This window comes from Salvelinus sp. IW2-2015, linkage group LG36 (genome assembly GCF_002910315.2).
Source record: "Salvelinus sp. IW2-2015 linkage group LG36, ASM291031v2, whole genome shotgun sequence".
NCBI classification, from domain to species: Eukaryota; Metazoa; Chordata; class Actinopteri; order Salmoniformes; family Salmonidae; genus Salvelinus; species Salvelinus sp. IW2-2015.
In genome coordinates this window covers 26,447,175-26,471,369 of record NC_036875.1, presented here as the reverse complement: position 1 = coordinate 26,471,369, position 24,195 = coordinate 26,447,175, and the positions used below count along the sequence as shown (strand labels likewise).

The window sequence follows — 24,195 nt, the reverse complement described above, 5'->3', positions numbered from 1 at the left end:
TGATTTTTTCAATCAAAAACCCTATCAAAGGGCGAAAGGACCAAGTAACTACCATGCTGTTTTTCAGAACAGGGCCAGAAGAGTGATTCTGTTTTCTACAGCGGCCCACATGAAAAAAACACTATAGTATATACAATGGTATATAAATACTACTAGTAGATCACTGTTAGTGTTTTTGCTGACTTTACTGTACGTATTCACTAAAGTCGCAAAAAACACTACAGTGGACACTGTAGTATTTACTGTATTGTTTACTGCAGTATACTGTAGTATTTACAGTTAACTGCAGTATATAAGTTAGTAAAAGAAAAACAACAGTAATAACTATTGTAATTAATGTAGTGTTTTTCCGAACTGTACTACACTGTAGTAATTTACTGATTAGTGTGTTTTTGTAGACATACTGTAGTATTTGCTATAGTATTTTTGTTTTATTATCTTTGACATAGAAGTGGAGGCTTTCTCCTTCAGGAAACCTACTGGAGAAATACTAAAATAACAGTAGGTAGGTAAGGTAGGTAGGTAGGTAGGTAGGTAGGTAGGTAGGTAGGTAGGTAGGTAGGTAGGTTAGGTAGAACCGGGTTTGGACAGTGGTTAAAAGCTTCTGCTCTTTTCTATAACCTGTAAGTAACAGAATATGGTGATACTTGGCATGTAGGTTTCTCACGTATGGGTTGCACAAACTGCGATATGGCGGAGGGAAATGGGCAGGGTACATGCAAATGAAATACTGTAGTATTTATTTACTATAGTGAAAAAGTGTATTTGCGGACAGTGCTTTTTTTTGCAGGTAATAGTATGGTATTTACTATAGTATATTACAGTATACTACAACATTCTATAGTAAGTACTACACATGATCGAGTGATACTACAGTGTGTGGTATAGTATTCTACAGTATACTATTGAATTCTACAGTAAGTATAGTAGTATTCTATAGTAAACTGTACTATGTTCTTTATGTGGTTGGCTACAGTAGTACCTACCCTCTTTCATTGGCTCATTTCACTGGGCCAGCTCTCTGTCCTCAGTATCAACCTCTCTGATTGTTTGTAAGTTCATCATCTTTGCCCTGCCCCTGGCCTCTCTTCTCTCCCTCCCATCTCTCCTCCTCCCCTCCATGCTGTATCTCTTCAGAAGTAAACACAACATACTTTTTTCTGGATACATTCGACTCCCACACATGGCTAAAGAGACCACATTCTCTACAAGACAACAATCTTAAAGAGACAACATTTCCAAGGCCCTAAAAACAGATACTATTGATGTGACCCATGACTCAGTCTGTTCTTTATTGTTGACGTTCTCCACGGTAAGTAGTATCAAATCAGACATTCTGAGGGCCATTTAATTATAACAGGCATACTGAGAGCACTACTCACGCAGCAGCTTATCTCACTGGGAGGCAGTAATCACCATGGTGCATAGAGAAATGCACATACATTTCATTTGAAAGCATTATACAGTCAAGCTTTTTTTTCTCGTCAACTCATCCTCTCATCTTATCCACCTCACCTTTCCCGTTCTAGTATGTCCCCTTCACCTCTCTTCGTCTTTTCTCACCTGTCCTCTTTCTCCAAGCGTGCTATCTCTTCTCTTTTTCTCTTGTCCTCCTCTCTGGCCCTCTTATGTGCTGTATCCATCTGCACATGCTCATTAATAACCTTATAATCATGGGAGATGTAGTCCAGTAGCCATTCTACTCCCTCGCTGATGGACTTATCCAGGGTCTTCCCTGAGCCAAGCACAGCTAAGCACAACTTCTACAAGAACAACATAAGGGCATGTTTCTGTTACAGAAATTCTGAGCTGGCCTTCAGCCTTCAACAATATATGCTATGGCATGAGACACTTACAATGAGGCAGCGACATTGGTGTCTGTAGACCAGTTTCTCCAGAGAGAGACGGTGTATCAGCTACAGCTCTCCCAGAGCCCCAGAAAGGTCCTGCTTATTGGCAAGCCTATGAGTCAGAGTGTGAGAAAGAGTGTGAGAAAGAGAGTGAGAGAGAGCGTGAGAGAGAGAGAGAGAGAGAGAGAGAGAGAGAGAGAGAGAGAGAGAGAGAGAGAGAGAGAGAGAGAGAGAGAGAGAGAGAGATGGGTCAGGTAACGCAAATCAGGTCTCGGTTGTGGGCCGTTATCCACTCTCTCTCTTAGTTCTGACACAGATGAATATGGCACACCTGACAACACCGATGTCCCAATATTATTTTGTTGTCATAACATCTACACATTAGGGAATGAGTCATTCAGCCAGTTAAAGTAGATGATACCCTTGTTTAGTATTAGCTGGTAATTATAATTCTGCTTTATTTTGTCTTACTGTTGGTTGACATTCCATCCTCCACCCTGTGCTGGTTATGAATCACATACACATATGGCTTTCATCCAACAAAAACATTCAGTGTTGGTCAGTGTTTTATTTTTGGTAACCATCTTTTTGATGACAACCGGTCAACACTCTAGAAACAGCCATTCTGAGGGTGTAGAGTAGGACCATGCCCATTCCCTCCTAAAACGTTCCTGGATTTTCGGGACTTGTCAAAAACAATTTGCCAGCTATGCTCAGTAAAGCCGCTGGAGTCTGAGAAACACAATAGGGCCAGACCAGGGGCTTAGCTGGCAGGCTGCACCATTACACATAGAAATGTAATGTATAGAGCTAAAACAACTTATTCTATACCTCTCAGAGTCATTGCTGTTCTACACATTACAGCTCTATTTGTTCTGTGATGAGGCTCCCTGTTGTTTGAGCAGCTCCTGGAGTAGAGTAGGAGTTGACCCTATGTGTTCTCCCTTCTCCAACTGACTTAATATCCTTCCCTTTCTTCAGATAGGCTAATCAGTTTCTCTCCCATTGGCCACAGAGAGTTCTACTTGAGAGAAAGGGTGTGGCCAGACTGGCTGAACCAGATTTTCTGGGAAGTGAAGTTATTCCTCTGTTATAGCAGTTTTCTGGCTAACTGTTAACATAGAGGAAAACTAACAAAACAGGCACACCTGTGTCCTACAGCTAACAGGTCTTTGAAGTGGAGGGCTAAGAAGATGCCATGAGGATTATGTTCAGGAGGATGGGATATACATGTTGTTAACGTTATGGATACTTTATGGAGAAATCCACTCTCCATGGCTTGGCTCAAGTGGCAGTTACATTCCTGGTCAAGTATAAAGGGTAGTTTCTAAGCCTCAAGGACTACTAACTACAACAAGGTAAATAGAACAACTCACGCCTTCCTGCTTCTGGGAAGGCTTTCCACTAGATGTCAGAGCATTGCTGCAGGGACTTGCTTCCATTCAGCCACAAGAGCATTATTGAGGTTGGGCACTGATGTTAGGTGATTAGGCCTGGTTCGCAGTCGGCATTTCAATTCATCCCAAAGGTGTTCGATGGGGTTGAGGTCAGGCTCTTTGCAGGTCAGTCAAGTTCTTCCACAACGACCTCGCTTTGTGCATGGGGGCCTTGTCATGCTGAAACAGGAAAGGGTCTTCCCCAAACTGTTGCCACAAAGTTGGAAGCATAGGATCATCTACAATGGAATTGTATGCTGTAGCGTTAAGATTTCCCTTCACTTAAACTAAGGGGCCTAGCCCAAACCAGGAAAAAAAACTCCAGACCCTTATTCCTCCTCCACCAAACTTTACAGCCGGCACTATGCATTGGGGTAGGTAGCGTTCTCCTGGCATCCGCCAAACCCAGATTCGTCCAATGGTGAAGCGTGATTCATCACTTCAGAGTCCAATGGCGGCGAGGTTTACAGCAATCCAGCCGACGCTTGGCATTACACATTGTGATCTTAGGCTTGTGTGTGGCTGCTCAGCCATGGAAACCCATTTCATGAAGCTCTCAATGAACAGTTATTGTGCTGAAGTTGCTCCCATAACTCYGTAGTGAGTGTTGCAACCGAGGAGAGATGATTTTTACACGCTGTGCGCTTCAGCTCTCTGCGGCCCCGTTCCGTGAACTTGTGTGGCCTACCACTTTGCGGCTGAGCCGTTGTTGATCCTAGATGTTTCCACTTCACAATAACAGCACTTACAGTTGACCGGGGCAGCTCTAGCAGGGGAGAAATTTTATGAACTGACTTTGTTGGAAATGTGGCATCCTATGACGGTGCCAAGTTGAAAGTCACTGAGCTCTTCAGTATGGGCCATTCTACTGCCAATGTTTGTCTATGGAGATTGCATGGCTGTGTGCTAGATTTTATACACCTTGTCAGCAACGCTGTGTCTGAAATAGCTGAATTCAAATTTGAAGGGGTGTCCACACTGTATTTTCTTAAGTGTACCGTGGGTATCACCTCCCTTGGATTTTTTCACATTTTGTTGCATTACAAAGTGGGATTGAAATGAATTTAACTGTGTGTAAAAAAAAAAAGTATTAATAAAAAATAATATACCTTGATTAAATAAGTTTTGACTCCACTGAGTCGAAATAAACGCTTTTGGCAGCAATTACAGCTTGTGTTGGATGAGCCCAAAACATAAGGCTTTGCGTTTAGGCCAAATAGTTTATTCCTTTGCCATGTTTTTTTTACAGTATTAGTTTAGTGCCTTGTTGCATTCAGGATGCATGTTTTAGAATATTTTGATTCTGTATATATGAAATCTTCTTTCACTCTGTCATTTAGGTCGTTATTTTGGAGTTACTACAATGTTGTTGATCCATCCCGTTTTCTCCCTTCACAGCCATTGAACTCTGTAGCTGTTTTAAAATTACCAATGGCCTCATGGTGACATCCCTGAACAGTTTCCTTCCTGTCCTGCAGCGACTGTATCTTTGTTTTGTCTAGTCAGTTTAATATATCATCCACAGCATAATAATTAATTTGACCATGCTTAAAAATAGATATTCAATGTCTGATTTGTTATTGTTACCCATCTACCAATCACTGCCTTTCTTTATGAGTCTTTTGAAAAGCTTCCTGGTCTTTGTAGTTGAATCTGTGCTTGAAATTCAATACTTGACTAAGGGACCTGCGCTTTGGTCCGATCCCTGCTACACCTCCTCTTCAGACGAAGGGGAGGTGTAGCAGGGATCGGACCAAAGCGCAGCGTCGTTAGTGTTCATCATGACTTTAATTAAGAAAATAAACGTGAACACTACAAAATACAAAAACAACAAATGTGAAAAACCGAAACAGTCCTATCTGGTGCATAGACACAGAGACAGAAGATAACCACCCACAAACCCCAACACAAAACAGGCTACCTAAATATGGTTCCCAATCAGAGACAACGCAAAACCCCTGTCTCTGATTGAGAACCATATCAGGCCAAACAAGAAACCCACATAGAAACAGACAACATAGAATGCCAACTCAGCTCACGTCCTGACCATCACTAAAACAACAAAAACACAAAGGAACAATGGTCAGAACGTGACAGACGGGCGGCTCAGATGGCGCTGGGCAGACGGGCGGCTCAGACGGCACTGGGCAGACGGGCAGCTCAGACGGCGCTGGGCAGACGGGCAGCGCAGGCGGCGCTGGGCAGACGGCAGACTCTGACCTGCTGAGGCGCACAGTAGGCCTGGTGCGTGGTGCCGGAACTGGTGGTACTGGGCTAAGGACACGCACCTCAAGGCTAGTGCGGGGAGCAGCAACAGGGCGTACAGGGCTCTGGAGATGCACAGGAGGCTAGTTGCGTGGTGCCGGAACTGGTGGTACCGGGCTGGAGACACGCACCACAGGGCGAGTGCGTGGAGGAGGAACAGGGCTCTGGAGACGCACAGGAAGCCTGGTGCGTGGTGTTGGCACTGGTGATACTGGYCTGGTGCGAGGAGGTGGCACCGGATATACCYGACCGTGAAGGRGTACTGGAGCTCTTGAGCACRGAGCCTGCCCAACCTTACCTGGCTGAATACTCCCCTTAGCCCGGCCAGTGCGGCGAGGTGGAATAACCCGCACTGGGCTGTGCTGGCGAACGGGGGACACCATGCGTAAGGCTGGTGCCATATACACCGGCCCAAGGAGACGCACTGGAGACCAGATGCGTTGAGCCGGCTTCATGGCACCTGGCTCGATGCCCACTCTAGCCCGGCCGATACGAGGAGCTGGGATGTACCGCACCGGGCTATGTACACGTACAGGAGACACCGTGTGCTCTTCCGCATAACACGGTGTCTGCCCATACTCTCGCTCTCTGATTGAGAACTATATCAGGCCAAACAAGAAACCCACATAGAAACAGACAACATAGAATGCCCACTCAGCTCACGTCCTGACCAACACTGAAACAACGAAAACACAAAAGAACAATGGTCAGAACGTGACAGATGTTGTATGTATGGGAGACAGAAGAAGGGCTAGTCATTCAAAAATCATGTCAACCCTTATTATTTCACACAGAGTGAATACATGTAATTTATTATATGATTTGTAAGACAATAAACACTCGTGAACTAATTTAGGCTTGCCTAAACAAATGGGGTGAATCATTTTGCAACAACAATATTTGAGTTATTAATTTTTATTAATTTGCTAACATTTGTAGAATTTTCTTTTCACTTTGACATTATGCAGTATTTTGTGTAGATCAATGACAAAAACTCACAACTAAATCTATTTCAATCCCACTTTGTCACGCAACAAAATCCAAATGGGGTGAATACTTATGATACCCACTATATACTAAATTCAAGATTCTCAAGAACACAAAACGATGGGATTCAACGTTAATTCATTTGTAATGAGCTCAGTTGTTTTGACAAAAGAGGACATTTCTTCTTCCAATTCACCTCAACAGAGCAGCTGCATTATGCTGACAAATGAATGTCAACAGTTAGTTCCCTCATAAACTCTGTGACAGTTGAACAGATGGAAATTTGGAAAGCAGTCAGAGAACTTATCAAACCATAACAACATTCAGACAGAGTTTATGCAGGCCCTGGTTTTCAGGCTAAATCTCACATTGCTCTAGAATCGGTTGAGTAATGTCTGAATCATAGAGTTACAATGACCAGAACGGACAAGGCCTTTGCTTGGGCTATGGGAGGTAAAGTCAATGGCCGACCATTAAAAGTTGACTTGAATGGAAATGTATGATCTAGTAGTTGTAATTCTACAGTTTTAATTAGTGTGACATCCTGCCTAGAGAAGGTCCGAGGAGGTCTGTTGTGTTAGAATATGCTTTAGCACTGCTGCACTCTAAGCACAGAGAACAATGACCACTCTTACATTCATAAGCCCTGTCTATGAGGAGATTGTAATGGCTACACCACACAAACACATACACACAGCTTTATTTTTCACACACACACAAACACAAGCAAAATGTTTTTTCATGGGCTTTCCTTTTTGTAATCCATCCAGTAATTGGATAGTCTGTGATTCCAATACTACATTTCATTCAAAACACACATTCTGTTCACTCCACCCTTCCTAACGGTTCTGGCCCAGCTAGCACCTTTGGTTCCTTCAAAGTTGTGGGAATGTACGTTTTTGGTTTCCCATTGGTTGGGAATGAAGCCATACGTTTCCTGACCGGTAAAACAGATTTTTTTTTTTACATTCTGAGAACGGAAGTGAAAATGTCGCCTGTTCAGTGAATGATCATTTTTAGAATGTTTTACTACGGTTCTTTGAAAGTTTTCCTGGTAGGTTTTAATAACATAAAATCTATGTTGTTTGGGGATTTTTGAATAACTTTCTTAAAAACTTTCACTGAATGGTTCAATAAGACTTTTAATAACATTACCAGCTTAGTTTAACTGTTTTGAACTCAAAACACAGATAGGACACATGCAAATGCATGTTCTTAAGCATTAATCAAGCGAAGACATGTCTTTTGTATTGTAACCCAGAGTCGGTGAAATTTGAACATATAATCTTCTGTTCTACATGGAATTAGTCCACCATGCCACCAGGCTGGAGCAAGCATGCCATGTTATTTATGCATACAAAACTGTTCATTTTTGTCGTTTCAAACAGACCCCATTTCAAAGGAAACAAGCCCTCATTAAGATCAACACACTTAACAAGATGGGGGATAGAGAGAGTTTTGTTGATGCTGAGAACGGAATGTATACTGAACAAAAATATAACCGCAACACGCAACATTTTCATTGATTTTACTGAGACACAGTTCATATGAGGAAATCAGTCGATTGAAATAAATTCATTAGGCCCAAATCTATGTATTTCACATGACTGGGAATACAGATATGCATATGTTGGTCACAGATAACTTAAAAAAGAATAGGCCTCACAATGGGCCTTAGGATCTCGTCACAGTGTTTTTGTGCATTCCAATTGCCATCAATAAAATGCTATTGTGTTCGTTGTCCGTAGCTTATGCCTAGCCATACCATAACCCCACCACCATTATGGAGCACTCTGTTCACAGTGTTGACATCAGCAAACCGCTCGCCCACACAATGCTATATACGTGGTCTGCGGTTGTGAGGCCGGTTGGACGTACTGCCAAATTCTCTAAAACGACCTTGGAGGCAGCTCTGGTGGACATTTCTGCAGTCAGCATTCCAATTGCACGCTCCCTCAAAACTTGAGACATCTGTGGCATTGTGTTGTGTGACAAAACTGCACATTTTAGAGTGGCCTTTATTTGTCTCCAGCACAAGGTGCACCTGTGTAATGATCATGCTGTTTAATAAGATTCTTGATATGCCACACCTGTCAGGTGGATGGATTATTAAATCTAACCATGTTTTAACTGTTAAGAAACGTTCCGTTATTCCTTGTGTAGTCTTAACATTCTGTATACTCCCCTTGTCCTGAGGGTCAATGACCCGCCTTCATTAAACCCCAAAAATAAAGCAGCTTAATTTAATTTTAAACCCCAAATCTATTTTGCACGAAGAAACAACCTGTCATTCATCACAAACTTTGTGAATATCTGGATTTTCCCTCTTCACAATGCAGAAAGACTGCATTTAATCAGTGGACACCAATCGTTTTTATTACAACACACCTGTCATAATTGTTTTCTTTACTAAAGTAGAGGTTTATTATTATTATTATTATTGCTAAAGGTACTGCATAGATGTAAACATACATTTTTTAGAAAGAGATAGCACTTGTATAGCTTCAGAAAGTAGCAGAAATGTGCTGAATTTAGTTTTGAATGCATTTCTTTGAATGGAAACAATAACAGTCAAAGAATTTTGGCAACATAGTGATATATTCTTATATACTGTACAATGAGGAATTCAACTACAAAATACTAGTCTTCTCCCATTTTTTTAACCATTGACCCCACCCACAAGGTGTATAAACAACAACAATAATTAAAAATAAAATAAGATAATAGATACAAAACAAAAATGTGAGGAACATAAATCAATCAACTCTAATTAGCACATGTAGGACAGTATGCAAGTGTGTGTGCATGGACTTTGCAGATGTATTTCTCACATGTGCAGCACATAGTATTTGTTTTCCAGTCCTTCTTTGGGGGGGAAGTCCTTCTTTCCAGCTGCAGCCTCAGGTTGATCAGGACAAGATTCAACCCCCTGAACAGCTTTCACAGGCGCTGCAGAGGCTGCTGTGCGGGGGAGGCATTCCCTTTTTGAATGTGTGGGGTTGCAAGTGTCTTTCCCAGCTGCTCCAGGAACACCCTCCTCTTTTTCCGCTGATCAGGTATCCAGGTAGGGTTGATCTTGTTCGATATCACGAAGGCATTGTATGAGGACACATCAATGATGTTATGGAAGATGACCAGGGCCAGCGGGCAGTCATCCTCCTGCAGCTGTAAGGTCCAATCACCTTGTCCAGGTTGTCCACGCCTTGTATGTTGTGGTTGTAGTCCAGGATGATGGCTGGCTTCCTGTTCTCATGATCACTGATCTCAGACGTTTTGTGCAGTGTGCTCAGGAGGACCACATTCTTGTTCCTCTTTGGGAGGTAAGAAACTAGAGTGGTTGTGGTGGTGAAGGCAAACTTTGATGAGAAGGCCTGTCTCCCCCTTGTTGCGAGGAGTGCAGGGGCGAGCTCAGACTTGTTCTTTCTAACTGTGCCAGCCATGGTGATCATCCTCTTCAAGAGCTGCTGGCTGAGTTCAATCAGTAGCACACATAATCTCAATTTCTTATTGTGTGTGTGTGTCTTTGTAGTTATTGTGGTGTGTAAATTATTTTATAACTGTCGAGTCAAAGACCCTAAGACAATCTTTGTGCCCTGGTGGTGTACAGCTTTCAAGGAAATATGAAGAAAGGCGATGTTTCACTTTTTCTAATGTTGGGGTCACTCTTGGAAAAGTAATCAAATTTCAAGTAGAAAAAATATAATTTAGGGGGTTTTCTCTGCTGTTAAACATAGTGGCGGATCAATTTTGACCCTAAAGACAACACAAAGGTTAAAATAACAAAGAAAAAAAAATCAAGTTTCTTAAATGTGCTGTGCTGTTCCTAAGTCAAGCAACTATCCTGCACCAATGCCAGAAAGTTGTGTGAAGGCTGTATGCTAAATAACATAGGACAACCACGCTCTCAGCAAACTCTAAGAAACGTAGTTCCCAGAACCTTATGTGCTAGCTGGGGGTCCTCCAAACTATCCAGAACCTTATGTGCTAGCTAGGGGTCCTCCAAACTATCCAGAACCTTATGTGCTAGCTAGGGGTCCTCCAAACTATCCAGAACCTTATGTGCTAGCTGGGGGTCCTCCAAACTATCCAGAACCTTATGTGCTAGCTGGGGGTCCTCCAAACTAGCCAGAACCTTATTTACATTTACATTTACATTTAAGTCATTTAGCAGACGCTCTTATCCAGAGCGACTTACAAATTGGTGCATTCACCTTATGACATCCAGTGGAACAGCCACTTTACAATAGTGCATCTAAATCTTTTAAGGGGGGGGGGGGGGTTCAGAAGGATTACTTTATCCTATCCTAGGTATTCCTTAAAGAGGTGGGTTTCAGGTGTCTCCGGAAGGTGGTGGTTGACTCGCTGTCCTGGCGTCGTGAGGGAGTTTGTTCCACCATTGGGGGCCAGAGCAGCGAACAGTTTGACTGGGCTGCGCGGGAACTGTACTTCCTCAGTGGTAGGGAGGCGAGCAGGCCAGAGGTGGATGAACGCAGTGCCCTAGTTTGGGTGTAGGGCCTGATCAGAGCCTGAAGGTACTGAGGTGCGTCCCCTCACAGCTCCGTAGGCAAGCACCATGGTCTTGTAGCGGATGCGAGCTTCAACTGGAAGCCAGTGGAGGGAGCGGAGGAGCGGGGTGACGTGAGAGAACTTGGGAAGGTTGAACACCAGACGGGCTGCGGCGTTCTGGATGAGTTGTAGGGGTTTAATGGCACAGGCAGGGAGCCCAGCCAACAGCGAGTTGCAGTAATCCAGACGGGAGATGACAAGTGCCTGGATAGGACCTGCGCCGCTTCCTTGTTGAGGCAGGTCGTACTCTCGGATGTTGTAGAGCATGAACCTACAGGAACGGGCCACCGCCTTGATGTTAGTTGAGAACGACAGTGTGTTGTCCAGATCACGCCAAGTTCTTAGCGCTCTGGGAGGACACAATGGAGTTGTCAACCGTGATGGCGAGATCATGGAACGGGCAGTCCTTCCCCGGGAGAAAGAGCAGCTCCGTCTTGCCGAGTTCAGCTTGAGGTGGTGATCCGTCATCCCACTGAATGTCTGCAGACATGCAGAGATGCGATTCGCCACCTGGTCATCAGAAGGGGAAAGGAGAAGATTAATTGTGTGTCGTCTGCATAGCAATGATAGGAGAGCCCATTGTGAGGTTATGACAGAGCCAAGTGACTTGGTGTATAGCGAGAACAGGAGAGGGCCCAGAACAGAGCCCTGGGGGACACCAGTGGTGAGAACGCGTGGTGAGGAGACAGATTCTCGCCACGCCACCTGGTAGGAGCGACCTGTCAGGTAGGACGCAATCCAAGCGTGGGCCGCGCGGAGATGCCAACTCGAGAAGGGTGGAGAGGAGGATCTGATGGTTCACAGTATCGAAGGCAGCCGATAGGTCTAGAAGGATGAGAGCAGAGGAGAGAGAGTTAGCTTTAGCAGTGCGGAGCGCCTCCGTGATACAGAGAAGAGCAGTCTCAGTTGAATGACTAGTCTTGAAACCTGACTGATTTGGATCAAGAAGGTATTCTGAGAGAGATAGCAGGAAGCGTGGCCAAGGACGGCACGTTCAAGAGTTTTGGAGAGAAAAGAAAGAAGGGATACTGGTCTGTAGTTGTTGACATCGGGAGGGATCGAGTGTAGGTTCTTCAGAAGGGGTGCAACTCCTGCTCTCTTGAAGACGGAAGGGACGTCAGCCGGTCAGGGATGAGTTGATGAGCGAGGTGAGGTAAGGGAGAAGGTCTCCGGAAATAGTCTGGAGAAGAGAGGAGGGGATAGGTCAAGCGGGCAGGTTGTTGGCGCCGCCCGTCACAAGACGCGAGATTTCATCTGGAGAGAGAGGGGAGAAAGAGGTCAGAGCACTAGGGTAGGGCAGTGTGAGCAGAACCAGCGTGTCGTTTGACTTAGCAAACGAGGATCGGATGTCGTCGACCTTCTTTTCAAAATGGTTGACGAAGTCATCTGCAGAGAGGGAGAGGGGGGGGGGGGAGGGGAGGATTCAGGAGGAGGAGAAGTGGCAAAGAGCTTCCTAGGGTTAGAGGCAGATGCTTGGAATTTAGAGTGGTAGAAAGTGGCTTTGGCAGCAGAGACAAGAGGAGGAAAATGTAGAGAGGAGGAGTGAAAGGATGCCAGGTCAGCAGGGAGGCGAGTTTTCCTCCATTTCCGCTCGGCTGCCCGGACCCTGTTCTGTGAGCTCGCAATGAGTCGTCGAGCCACGGAGCGGGGGGGAGGACCGAGCCGGCCTGGAGGATAGGGACATAGAGAGTCAAAGGATGCAGAAAGGGAGGAGAGAGGGTTGAGGAGGCAGAGTCAGGAGATAGGTTGGAGAAGGTTTGAGCAGAGGGAAGAGATGATAGATGAAGAGGAGAGAGTAGCGGGGAGAGAGAGGCGAGGTTGGGACGGCGCGATACCATCCGAGTAGGGGCAGTGTGGGAAGTGTTGGATGAGAGCGAGAGGGAAAAGGATACAAGGTAGTGTCGGAGACTTGGAGGGGAGTTGCAATGAGGTTAGTGGAAGAAACAGCATCTAGTAAGATGAGGTCAAGCGTATTGCCTGCCTTGTGAGTAGGGGGGAAGGTGAGAGGGTGAGGTCAAAAGAAGAAGAGGAGTGGAAAGAAGGAGGCAGAGAGGAATGAGTCAAAGGTAGACTGGGGAGGTTAAGTCGCCCAGAACTGTGAGAGGTGAGCCGTCCTCAGGAAAGGAGCTTATCAAGGCATCAAGCTCATTGATGAACTCTCCGAGGGAACCTGGAGGGCGATAAATGATAAGGATGTTAAGCTTGAAAGGGCTGGTAACTGTGACAGCATGAATTCAAAGGAGGCGATAGACAGATGGGTAAGGGAGAAAGAGAGAATGACCACTTGGGAGAGATGAGGATCCCGGTGCCACCACCACCTGACCAGAAGCTCTCGGGGTGTGGGAGAACACGTGGGCGGACGAAAGAAGAGCAGTAGGAGTAGCAGTGTTTATCTGTGGTGATCCATGTTTCCGTCAGTGCAAGAAGTCGAGGGACTGGAGGGAAGCGTAGGCTGAGATGAACTCTGCCTTGTTGGCCACAGATCGGCAGTTCCAGAGGCTACCGGAGACCAGGAACTCCACGTGGGTCGTGCGCGCTGGGACCACCAGGCTGGGGTGGCCGCGGCCACGCGGTGTGAAGCGGTTGTATGGTCTGTGCAGAGAGGAGAGAACAGGGATAGACAAACACATAGTTGACAGGCTACTGAAGAGGCTACGCTAATGCAAAGGATATTGGAATGACAAGTGGACTACACCTCTCGAATGTTCAGAAAGTTAAGCCTACGTTGCAAAAAATCTTATTGACTAAGATGATTAAATGATACAGTACTGCTGAAGTAGGCTAGCTAGCAGTGCCTGCGTGGTTGACTTTGTTTGAAAGCTGGCTAGCTAACCGAAATTACTCTAGACTCCACAGTTGTCTTAGATACAAAGCAGCAAAGACAACTATGTAGCTAGCTAACACTACACTAATCAAGTCGTTCCGTGTTTTTTGTTGAATGTAATAGTTTCTACAGTGCTGCTATTCGGTGGCTAGCTGGCTAGCTAGCAGTGTTGATTACGTTAAGTTACGTTAAGAGGGCGAAAAATAGCTGGCTAGCTAACCTAGAAATCGCTAACTCTAGAAGAAGCTTAACTTAGAAAAAGCTAACCTAGAAAACTGAAATTACTCTAGACTCCACAGTTATCTTAGATACAAGACAGCAAAGACAACTATGTAGCTAGCTAACACTACACTAATCAAGTCGTTCCGTTGAGTGTAATAGTTTCTACAGTGCTGCTATTCGGTGGCTAGCTGGCTAGCTAGCAGTGTTGATTACGTTAAGTTACGTTAAAGGGCGAAAAAAGCTGGCTAGCTAACCTAGAAAATCGCTCTAGACTACACAATTATCTTTGATACAAAGACGGCTATGTAGCTAGCTACGATCAAACAAATCAAACCGTTTACTGTAATGAAATGAAATGTGATACTACCTGTGGAGCGAAGCGGAATGCGACCGGTTGTTGAATGCGGGAGTTCTATTCGGTAGACGTTGGCTAGCTGTTGGCTGGCTAGCTGTTGGCTGTTGGCTGGCTAGCAGTGTTTCCTACGTTAAGGACGACAAGTAGCTGGCTAGCTAGCCTCGGTAAATTAAGATAATCACTCTAAAACTACACGCTCTGAACTACACAATTGTGGATACGAAGACAGCAAAGACAACTATGTAGCTAGCTAACACTACACCAATCAAGGTCGTTCCGTTGAATGTAATAGTTTCTACAGTGCTGCTATTCGGTAGACGGTGGGCGTTTGCTAGCTGGCTAGCCGCTGGCCAGATAGCAGTGTTGACTACGTTAGGGCGACGAATTACGATAATTACGCAATTGTCTTTGATACAAAGACGGCTATGTAGCTAGCTAAGAAGAAATTGCTAAGATCAGACAAATCAAACCGTTGTACTATAATGAAATGTAATGAAAATTATACTACCTGCGGAGCGAAGTACGAAATGCGACCGCTCGCTCCAACCCGGAAGTAAAGAACTAGGGTGCTAGCTAGGGGTCCTCCTCCAAACTATATGCCAGAACCGATGTGCTAGCTGGGGGTCCTCCAAACTATCCAGAACCTTATGTGCTAGGCTGGGGGTTAACTCGCAAACTTATCCAGAACCTTATGTGCTAGCTGGGGGTCCTCCAAACTATCCAGAACCTTTTTGTGCTAGCTGGGGGTCCTCCAAACTATCCAGAACCTTATGTGCTAGCTGGGGGTCCTCCAAACTATCCAGAACCTTATGTGGTAGCTGGGGGTCCTCCAAACTATCCAGAACCTTATGTGCTAGCTGGGGGTCCTCCAAACTATCCAGAACCTGCATTAGAAAATAGGAAATGCGGTATATATACGCTTCAGAATAAAGTTATGAAACCTACAAACTGTTATAATAATCATAATTTTCTGCTGTCTAGCTGTGTGTGTGTGTGTGCGTGTTAATAGGTCACTTCTCTGAGCGCTCTCATTATATCGTTATGTCAGGGAGATGTACTAGTGAAGGGAAATGGCTTGAGGCAAAAACATAAACAAGAGAACTTCTCATGGGAAGCAAAGCTGAAGTAGATTCACTGGTGCTGCAGATAAACGTCGTGCCCATCCATCTCTCCCTGCCATCCTAAGCCACAAACACTACTTGTAGCTTAGTGGACCAAAGAGTTTAAGGAATTTCTCAGGTATGTTAATTTTGTCTATGCATTAACTATAGAAGAGCTTCTCAGCTAGTACATAACATTCTGAGAACCATATGATTCTTAGAGCTTGGTGAGAGTGTGGTTATCCTATGTTATTTTGATTACAACCTTCACACAACTTTCTGGGAAGGGTGCAGGATAGTTGGCTTGGGAACATTCTCAGCACTCTTAAGGAATTATGACAAAATACTTTATTTATTGGCATTTCATTACATTAACAGAAAGTTTCATAAAAATTCAAACATGGTTACATTTCATTTCAATGTTGGTAATATTTTAGGAATGCTCTCAAACTGGTTTGACATTGGGAATGTTCTCAAATAGTTCAGAGAACATTAAGAAACAATGTTCTTCTATGGGATTTTCAGTACTTCAGCATAACCTTTCCTACAGGGTTCCTCTTGGTTCTATCAACTTGTTCCAAGAACATTTAAGAAACATTCCATCAAAACCACAATAAAACTTTAGTAACTTTCAGATGACATTCTAAGAATGTTATTTAAAAACATATAGGCCAATTTTCCATTCTCAGCATCAACAAAACTCTCTCTATCCTCGATCTTGTTAAGTACGTTCAGGGGAGTTGGGCGCGCCCACTAGTTGGCCACACCTGATCTTAATGAGTGTTTGTTTCCTTTGAAATGGGGTCTGTTTGAATAGACTAAAATGAACAGCTTTGTATGCTTAAAAAAACATGGTATGCTAGCTCCATCTTGGTGGCATAGTAGACTTATTCCATGGATAAAAACAGAAGGTTAAAGGTTTGAATCTCACTGATGCTGTGTCTTGTCACAAAAAAACTAAAACAAATGTTCGCGTGATAAATGMCTAAGGAAATACATTTCCACGTGTCCTATCTGTGCTTCAAAAAAGTTAACCCCAAATAAGCTAACAGTGTTTTTGAAAGTTTCAAGGAAGTTATTAAAACATGTCTAAATAACCTCAGGGCATTAATAAAACCTGAGACGTTCTCAGAACCTCCCTGCAACCTACAAATAAGCATTCCCAGTGGATGCAACATTTTCACTTCTTTTCTCATAATGTTTAAAAAACGTTCAATTTTACTGTTCAGGAAACTTATGGATTTGTTCCCACAACCAATGTGAAACCAAAAACATACGTTCCCACTTCCAAGAAACCAAATGTGCTAGCAGGGTTGTGATGCTAAAAACAAACAAAGTGAAGATAGACGCGATTCCAGTTCAAAGTGGATACACCAATGTACATATTTACCTCATACGATCTTGAGTTCCTCATTGTAATGATGATTCATTGGGATGAACAAGAAAGGAAAGGTCACCTGGTAAAAAGTGTTGACTGAAACGGCTTTGTTCAAAACAGTGTTTTGGTCTTCTCTTTAGGCATACCAACAATATTTGGAAAAACTATAAACAGTGCATTCGGAAAGTATTCAGACCCCTTGACTTTTTCCACATTTTGCTACGTTARAGCCTTATTCTAAAATTGAGAAGGCTCTGTTCTGTGGTGATAACTTTACCAAAAGGCCTCAACTGACAGGTTCTGCTGTCCTCCTGCGGGAACTCCACTCTGACCATGAGGGACCGTCTGGAGGAGCTGCATCAGAGGGCCCAGGAGTTCCGGGAGGCAAGAAACAAGGCAGATGAGACCCCATTCCCTGAGGAAGACGCTGACCCAGATGACCCAGCATGGGTTAGTGTCGCCACTCCACAGCAGGCTGTGGTGTTTGAGGAGGAACCAGTCCTGGACAACTTCCTGTCCGAGGCTCAGCATATCCGCGGTGACATCACTGAGCTCGAAACCGAGGTGAGTGATCTTACATATTCCTCCTAAGAGTGGTATACACCATTCGATCCTCAAAGCCTGCACCTTAGTTGGACTGCAACTTAATGTCCATGATAATACTGTGGTGAATTCCGGAGGAGGAAGGATGCTCTATAAATCCCTGTTGTTCATTTATATTTTGACTGAATCCTCTTCTCCTTCTCCCCAGGTGAAGAAGTTTAGCCAGCATCAAAGGAGCCTGGTGGCAACCATGCGTCGTTTCAGTGTGATGAAAAAGGAGAGCAGTGTGACGAGGGACATCAAGCTGCAGGCAGAGCGCATCCACAGACGGCTGGACGCCCTCTTCAAGAAGGCACAGAGTTTAGAAGGCCTGCAGGGACTAGCTACAGCCACTACACGCATCCAACGCTCCCAACACGCAGTGCTACACAGACAATTCCAGCAGGTCACTCTCCAAAAGTTATTAGAACCTTTTATTTCAATGGTGTTTTTCTGATGTGTACAATGACACATACACGTTAGCGTAAAAATATTGGTTAGCTTTAGTTTACACATGGTAGCCTTCTTGAATATCCGCTAGCACTAGCTAAGCTAACAGTGAACAGAAATGTCTGCTTCTAGTCTAAAGTATTTTTTCCTCTTTTATCACTCCTAGGTGATGCGTTTGTACAACGACTCCATTCTCAGTAAACAGGAGCGGTGTAAACACTTCATCATCCGTCAGCTGGAGGTGTCTGGTCGCGACGTCACCGAGGAGGAAGTGGACGAAATGGTTGCTGCGGGGAAGTGGGAGGTGTTTAACCAGAACCTCCTCAACAATGAACGCATCACACGCTCTAAGCTGTCTGAGATCGAGCAGAGACACAAGGTAAGCGTGATGACATTAACATAGAAAAGTTTTGATGTGTAAGAGAATGCGAGACTATGTTATCTAAGCAAAGAGAAGACTTTGAAATCCCTCAGTAAGGGAGATCTAAAGTGGGCCTCGTATGTCTGTGACAGACAAACACTAATATTGGCTCTAATTTAGACGAATTTCACTGTCCATTCAGACAACTCCTTGACTAACGTTCAGTCCTAATCTTTTCTGTAACTACTATAGGAGCTGGTGAATCTGGAGAGCAACATGAAAGAGCTGAGAGATCTGTTCATGGATGTCTTTATGTTGGTGGAGGAGCAGGGAGACTACATAGACCACATCCAGACCAGCGTAGAGAAGACACAGGACTATGTCACTGTCAGTAACGAGAAGTTTAAAATGGCTGCCAGGTACAGGAAAAAGAACCCTTTGAGGAGGCTCTGCTGCTGTTGCTGCCCCTAGTGGTGATGCACATAGAGGAGAGACTGGAGACTGGAGATGCCCCTGGAGGTTTTTCAGATGGGGAGAGGAAGAATTCTGGAGAGTCTACAGGTGGCATTTCACTTATAAGAATCTTCAGAGGAGACCGCGTGAATCAGGCCTTCGTGGTCGAATTGCTGCAAAGAAACCACTACTAAAGGAAACCAATAAGAATAAGAGAATTGCTTGGGCAAAGAAACACGAGCAATGGACATTAGACCAGTGGAAATCTGTCCATTGGTCTGATGAGTCCAAATTTGAGATTTTTGTTTCCAACCACCATGTCTTTGTGAGACTCAGAGTAAGTGAACAGATGATCTCCGCATGTGTGGTTTGTGGTTCACACCATGAAGCTTGGAGGGGGAGGTGTGATGGTGTGTGGGTGTTTTGCTGGTGACACTGTCAGTGATTTATGTAGAATTCAAGGCACACTTAACCAGCATGACTACCATAGCATTCTGCAGCGATACGCCATCCCATCTGGTGTGCGCTTAGTGGGACTATCATTTGTTTTTCAGGTGACCTGGCCTCCACAATCACCTGACCTCCACCCAATTGAGATGGTTTGGGATGAGTTGGAAAAGCACCAAACAAGTGCTCAGCATATGTGGAAACTCCTTCAAAACGGTTGGAAAAGCATTCCAGGTGAAGCTGGTTGAGAGAATGCCAAGAGTGTACAAAGCTGTCATCAAGGCAAAGGGTGGCTACTTTGAAGAATCAAAAATATAAATATTTGTCTAACACCTTTTTGGTTACTACATGACTCCATATGTCATATTTCATGGTTTTGATGTCTTCACTATTATTCTACAATTTAAAAAAATAGTCAAAATAAAGAAAAACCCTTGAATGAATGGGTGTGTTCAAACGTTTGACTGGTACTGTACATATGAATGCATTTACCTGTGAGTTTCACTTCAAATCAGGCAGGCTCAATGGACAATCTGTTATATTTCAAAATCTCATTGTGGATTACGTTATTTCACTGTGGTTATATGTTTGCTAACTTTTTATTTTGTTAAGGCCATTTAACATTTCAGAAGATGGCTTTCAGACAAAGACATCAAGATTAAAACTCTCTGACTGTGAACAAACATCCTGTGTTAGGTGAAACTATGACACATTCCAATGTGTCACTGTGCTTTGTCATAGCAGCAGCAGTGTGGGAGTGTTCTTCATTATATACCAATATGTCTCACAGTGAACACAGGGGGAAATTCCCGGTCACAAGTATATGGCCAAGTATGGGGGACACGTTTGTGTGTGTGTGTTTGTCAAGTCCTCAAGAATAGTAAAACAACTCAAATTCAGAGAAGTGGAGATATTTTGACAGTCCTCACTTGTAAAAAAGCTATTTTAGGCTTAGGGGTTAGGGTTAGAATTAGGGTTTGGGATAAAATTAGGGTTAGAGGTTAGGTTTAAGTTTAGGGTTAAGCGTTAGGTTTAGGGTTAGGGATTAAGGTTAGGGTTAAGGTTAAGGTTAGGGTGAGGGTTAGGGTTAGGGTAAATGGGATTTTGAATGGGAATCAATTGTTGATCCCCAAAATTCCTCACAAGTATAGTGTGTGTGTGTGTGTGTGTGTGTGTGTGTGTGTGTGTGTGTGTGTGTGTGTGTGTGTGTGTGTGTGTTTTGTCTGTGTGTGTGTGTGTGTGTGTTCGTGCGCACGCACGCGTCAACAGTGGACCCAGGTGTCTGATGTCAGAGTCTACACAGAGTCCAGGGTGTTCATGGACCTGACTGGTAACACAGGTTTAAGTGATATCATAGAACAGGATGTGTCTAGATACACACTGCAGGGCACAGGGAGGATATCAACACACACTGCAGGGCACAGGGAGGATATCAACACATGTAGAAAGGTAGGTCAGCTGAACAGGACACACAGTGGAAGGTATTCCAACCCCTTGACTTTTTCCACATTTTATTACGTTACAGCCTTATTCTAAAATTAATTATATTGTTTTTCTTCCTCATCAATCTACACACAATACACCATAATGACAAAGTGAAAACAGGTTTTTAGATTTTTTTGCAAATGTATTAGAAATAAAAAAACTTTACAAAAAATCTGACCATTTTACTCAGTACTTTGTTGAAGCTCCTTTGGCAGCGATTACAGCCTCGAGTCTTCTTGGGTATGACGGTATAAGTTTGGCACACTTGTATTTGGGGAGTTTCTCCCATTCTTCCCTGCCGATTTTCTCAAGCTCTGTCAGGTTGGATTGGGAGCGTCGCTGCACAGCTATTTGCAGGTCATCAAACCATATAATCTTGTTTCTCAATCTTGTTTCTCTCTTTTCTGGTCTGAGAGTCCTTTAGGTGCCTTTTGGCAAACTCCAAGCTGGCTGTCGTGTGCTTTTTACTGAGGAATAGCTTCCGTCTGGCCACTCTACCAAATAGGCCTGATTGGAAGAGTGCTGCAGAGATGGTTGTACTTCTAGAAGGTTCTCCCATCTCAACAGAGGAACTCTGGAGCTCTGTCAGAGTGACCATCGGGTTCTTGGTCACTTCCGTGACCAAGGCCCTTCTCTCCCGATTGCTCAGTTTGGTCAGGCGGCCAGCTCTAGGAAGAATCTTGATGGTTCCAAACTTCTTCCATTTAAGAATGATGGAGGCCACTGTGTTCTTGGGGACCTTCAATGCTGCAAAACATTTTTGGTACCCTTCCCCAGATCTGTGCCTCGACACAATCCTGTCTCGGAGTCCTAAGGACAATTCCTTCGACCTTATGGCTTGGTTTTTTCTCTGACATGCACTGTCAACTGTAGGATCTTATATAGACAGGTATGTGCCTTTCCAAATCATGTCCAATCAATTGAATTTACCACAGGTGGACTCCAATCAAGTTGTAGAAACATCTCAAGGACATCTCACCCTTCTCTGGTCTACGTATGCCTACTTATCCACTTTCCACCACCATCCCCTATTCACCATTAGGAGTATATTAAACTGTTTCGGAGTAACAACCCTGCCACCAAGTGGTTACAGGAAGAAGTACAACAGGAAGCACAACATGTTGTTCACATCTGAAAGTTCTGTATCAAATAGCACAGAAAAATCAAGTTTATCCCTGGTTGAGTTACTCACAGTAGGACAGGCTTGCCAGCGATGTGGGGGTGCTGTAGGACGTCAGTGATGGCGACCCTGGTGTCTTGGAGGCGTTTGACGTCGCTGGAATCGACCACGAACACCAGACCATGGGACTGGGTGTAGTAGCTCCCCAACATAGCCTTGCCCAGCCACCCTGTCCCCCCAACCAAGTCATGAAAGGTCACCTTACACCACCCCCCCCCCCCCCCCCCAAACACAGCTCAGCCACAGACACTCCATCCACAAGGGTCTGGTCACACAGGTTCTCTGTGTGAAAGAGCAGAAATTACACTCACTAATACTCTTCAAGACCATAAGTTATATAACTGTTACATGTCAAACTTATTTTGAAGTTACTGTCTGTCTTTGTGTATCAGGGATCAGTCAGTCTGTGAAGTTGTAAGAGGTTCCTCCGTAACGTCTGAGGAAAATCAAAGTGTGTCTGAGAGAACAACCATCTGTGGTCAGTCCAGTTATCTGTCATTGTTGTGTGTTATAGCCTGTGCTAAATCAGACTGGATGAAGCCCAGATCTCAGGAGCTGTGGTAGACTGAAGCAGACGACACAACAGTCTTTAGTCTCTTGTCACAGCTGTTAAAGGGATAGATCACCCAAATACCAAAGACTGAAGTTTTCATACCCGTCAGACTGTTATTATTGGCTGAAAAATCTCAACTGTAAGCCTATGCGAGAATAAAGTTGATGTTACTGTATGAGAGAGAGGCTCACCTCCCTGTAGATATGTGATTATAGTGGTCTTCCCTGTGTCGTCCAGACCCACCACCACCAGTCACTTTCCTGCTGGGAAAAAAATAACAACACAATGAAAGTTAGGTTTATAGTACACAGGTAGACAGCACGGTTGTGACTAAAGGGAGTACAGATTCAAGCAAAAGTGACTTTTTGTGACAGGTTAGTAGAGCATTTTGGCTAACCCTAATCCTTTTCTTAACCTTAGTCTTAGTATCCTAAATTCTGCTAACCTGCTACGAATATGTCACTTCCGGTCATAGCTGTACTCCCTCTACTCAGAACCAGACAGCACAGGAAGACTAATGTGTCACCTCTACTCACCTAACAGGTTCTCTGCACCAGTCACAACAGAGCATCCTGACCAAATATCTCCTGACTAGCTATTATAGTCAAACTGGGGAAAGATGCTCATTTAATGAGACAGATAGACTGTAATGGTGGTCATTGTCTCTATGCCATTCTACAGGGCGTGTTGTGTGATTGCACATTCAACACATAGAAATCAAAATATTCATAGAACTGAGGAGTCCATTGTTGTGGTGTTTTAGAATGTGAAGTGTCACTCACAAAGTTCCAAAATGTGTTAGAGAGAGACTTTTTCTCCCCCACATGTTTTATTACCTTCTCTAATCACTGTCCTCTTCTCTGTTTCAGCTGTGGTAGAGTACAGAGAGAGAATATAACAGCAGGTGGCACTGCTGTCAAATAATTGTGTAAAGTGGAGAGACGAGCAAGAATGGACAACTAACTACCAGGGTCAAAGATGCATTACTCTATTGTTTGTATTTTGTATTTGAATTATGACCTACCTACTGAAACCACATTAGATTCATATATTTTAGTCAGCACAAATGACATACCGGTTCGATGTTGCTGCTTCATTACAACTCAATATGATTATTTTGTGACTTGAGTTGCATGTTGATCATGTTGATTAATTTACAACATGATAATAAACCCAGCCTGCTGAGCTGTCATGGCTCGGTTGAAAATCACATCACCATGAACACTAGATATATTAACACTGACGTCTGTTAATAAAACATGTCTCTGTGGAGGCCTTCCTCAGTGACCTAGTCGCGGTTTGGGGCGGTTGGAGGGGTACAGTGAGACCCCCTACAGGTTAATCCTGTCTTTAATGAGACAGAAAGGCACACACACACACACACACTTACCACTGGGCCTCTGCATTCATCAGCTCTGATAGACAACACTGACAGCAGCAGAACATCAGAATCATCCAGCCATCCCACTGTGAAGGTAGCATATATTTACTGTCCTGTAGGGGAGAGTGGGCTAAGTTGAGCCATTATTTACATTTAGCATCACTCTTTCAAGTTAAATATATAGTTTTCTTTCTAACAAAGATATCTACATATATTCCAGGATGTTGTGTATCCCTGGAAATAATCAGAATTCATGTAAACATCACAGTTTTGAAAACATACCTTGTCCAAAAAAAGGGGATTCTTGGCACACCTTACCC

The 24,195-nt window shown here is 44.0% G+C and overlaps 2 protein-coding genes across 3 annotated transcripts in view; one reads left to right on the top strand and one right to left on the bottom strand.

Annotated features, from left to right (window-relative positions):
• The window catches only part of LOC139023809 (ADP-ribosylation factor-like protein 13B), a 23,923-nt gene extending 1,830 nt beyond the window's left edge, over positions 1 to 22,093 (bottom strand). The window contains 3 exon segments of the mRNA XM_070437759.1: positions 1,516 to 1,763; positions 1,857 to 1,962; positions 21,954 to 22,093. Coding sequence (XP_070293860.1) covers positions 1,516 to 1,763; positions 1,857 to 1,962; positions 21,954 to 22,093 — 494 coding nt within the window.
• LOC111959245 (syntaxin-19-like) lies at positions 2,940 to 20,489 on the top strand. Of its 2 annotated transcripts, XM_023980725.2 has the most exons (5): positions 2,940 to 3,208; positions 17,281 to 17,547; positions 17,735 to 17,971; positions 18,182 to 18,394; positions 18,629 to 20,489. In XM_023980725.2, exons 2-5 carry the CDS (start codon positions 17,317 to 17,319, stop codon positions 18,845 to 18,847), a joined length of 900 nt encoding a protein of 299 aa, XP_023836493.1. In that variant the 5' UTR covers positions 2,940 to 3,208; positions 17,281 to 17,316; the 3' UTR covers positions 18,848 to 20,489. The 2 variants fall into 2 exon arrangements, with proteins under 2 accessions (XP_023836493.1, XP_070293763.1); XM_070437662.1 differs by lacking the exon at positions 2,940 to 3,208 and having other exon boundaries at positions 15,961 to 17,547.
• Positions 22,094 to 24,195: the final 2,102 nt, after the last annotated feature.

What these genes read in the sequence shown, in the direction of transcription:
- LOC111959245 (XM_023980725.2), top strand. Translation starts at nt 17,317, where the DNA reads ATGAGGGACCGTCTGGAGGAGCTGCATCAGAGGGCCCAGGAGTTCCGG. An exon ending in TCACTGAGCTCGAAACCGAG is followed by an intron (nt 17,548 to 17,734) that starts GTGAGTGATCTT and finishes CCTTCTCCCCAG; the next exon opens with GTGAAGAAGTTTAGCCAGCA. An exon ending in AGATCGAGCAGAGACACAAG is followed by an intron (nt 18,395 to 18,628) that starts GTAAGCGTGATG and finishes TAACTACTATAG; the next exon opens with GAGCTGGTGAATCTGGAGAG.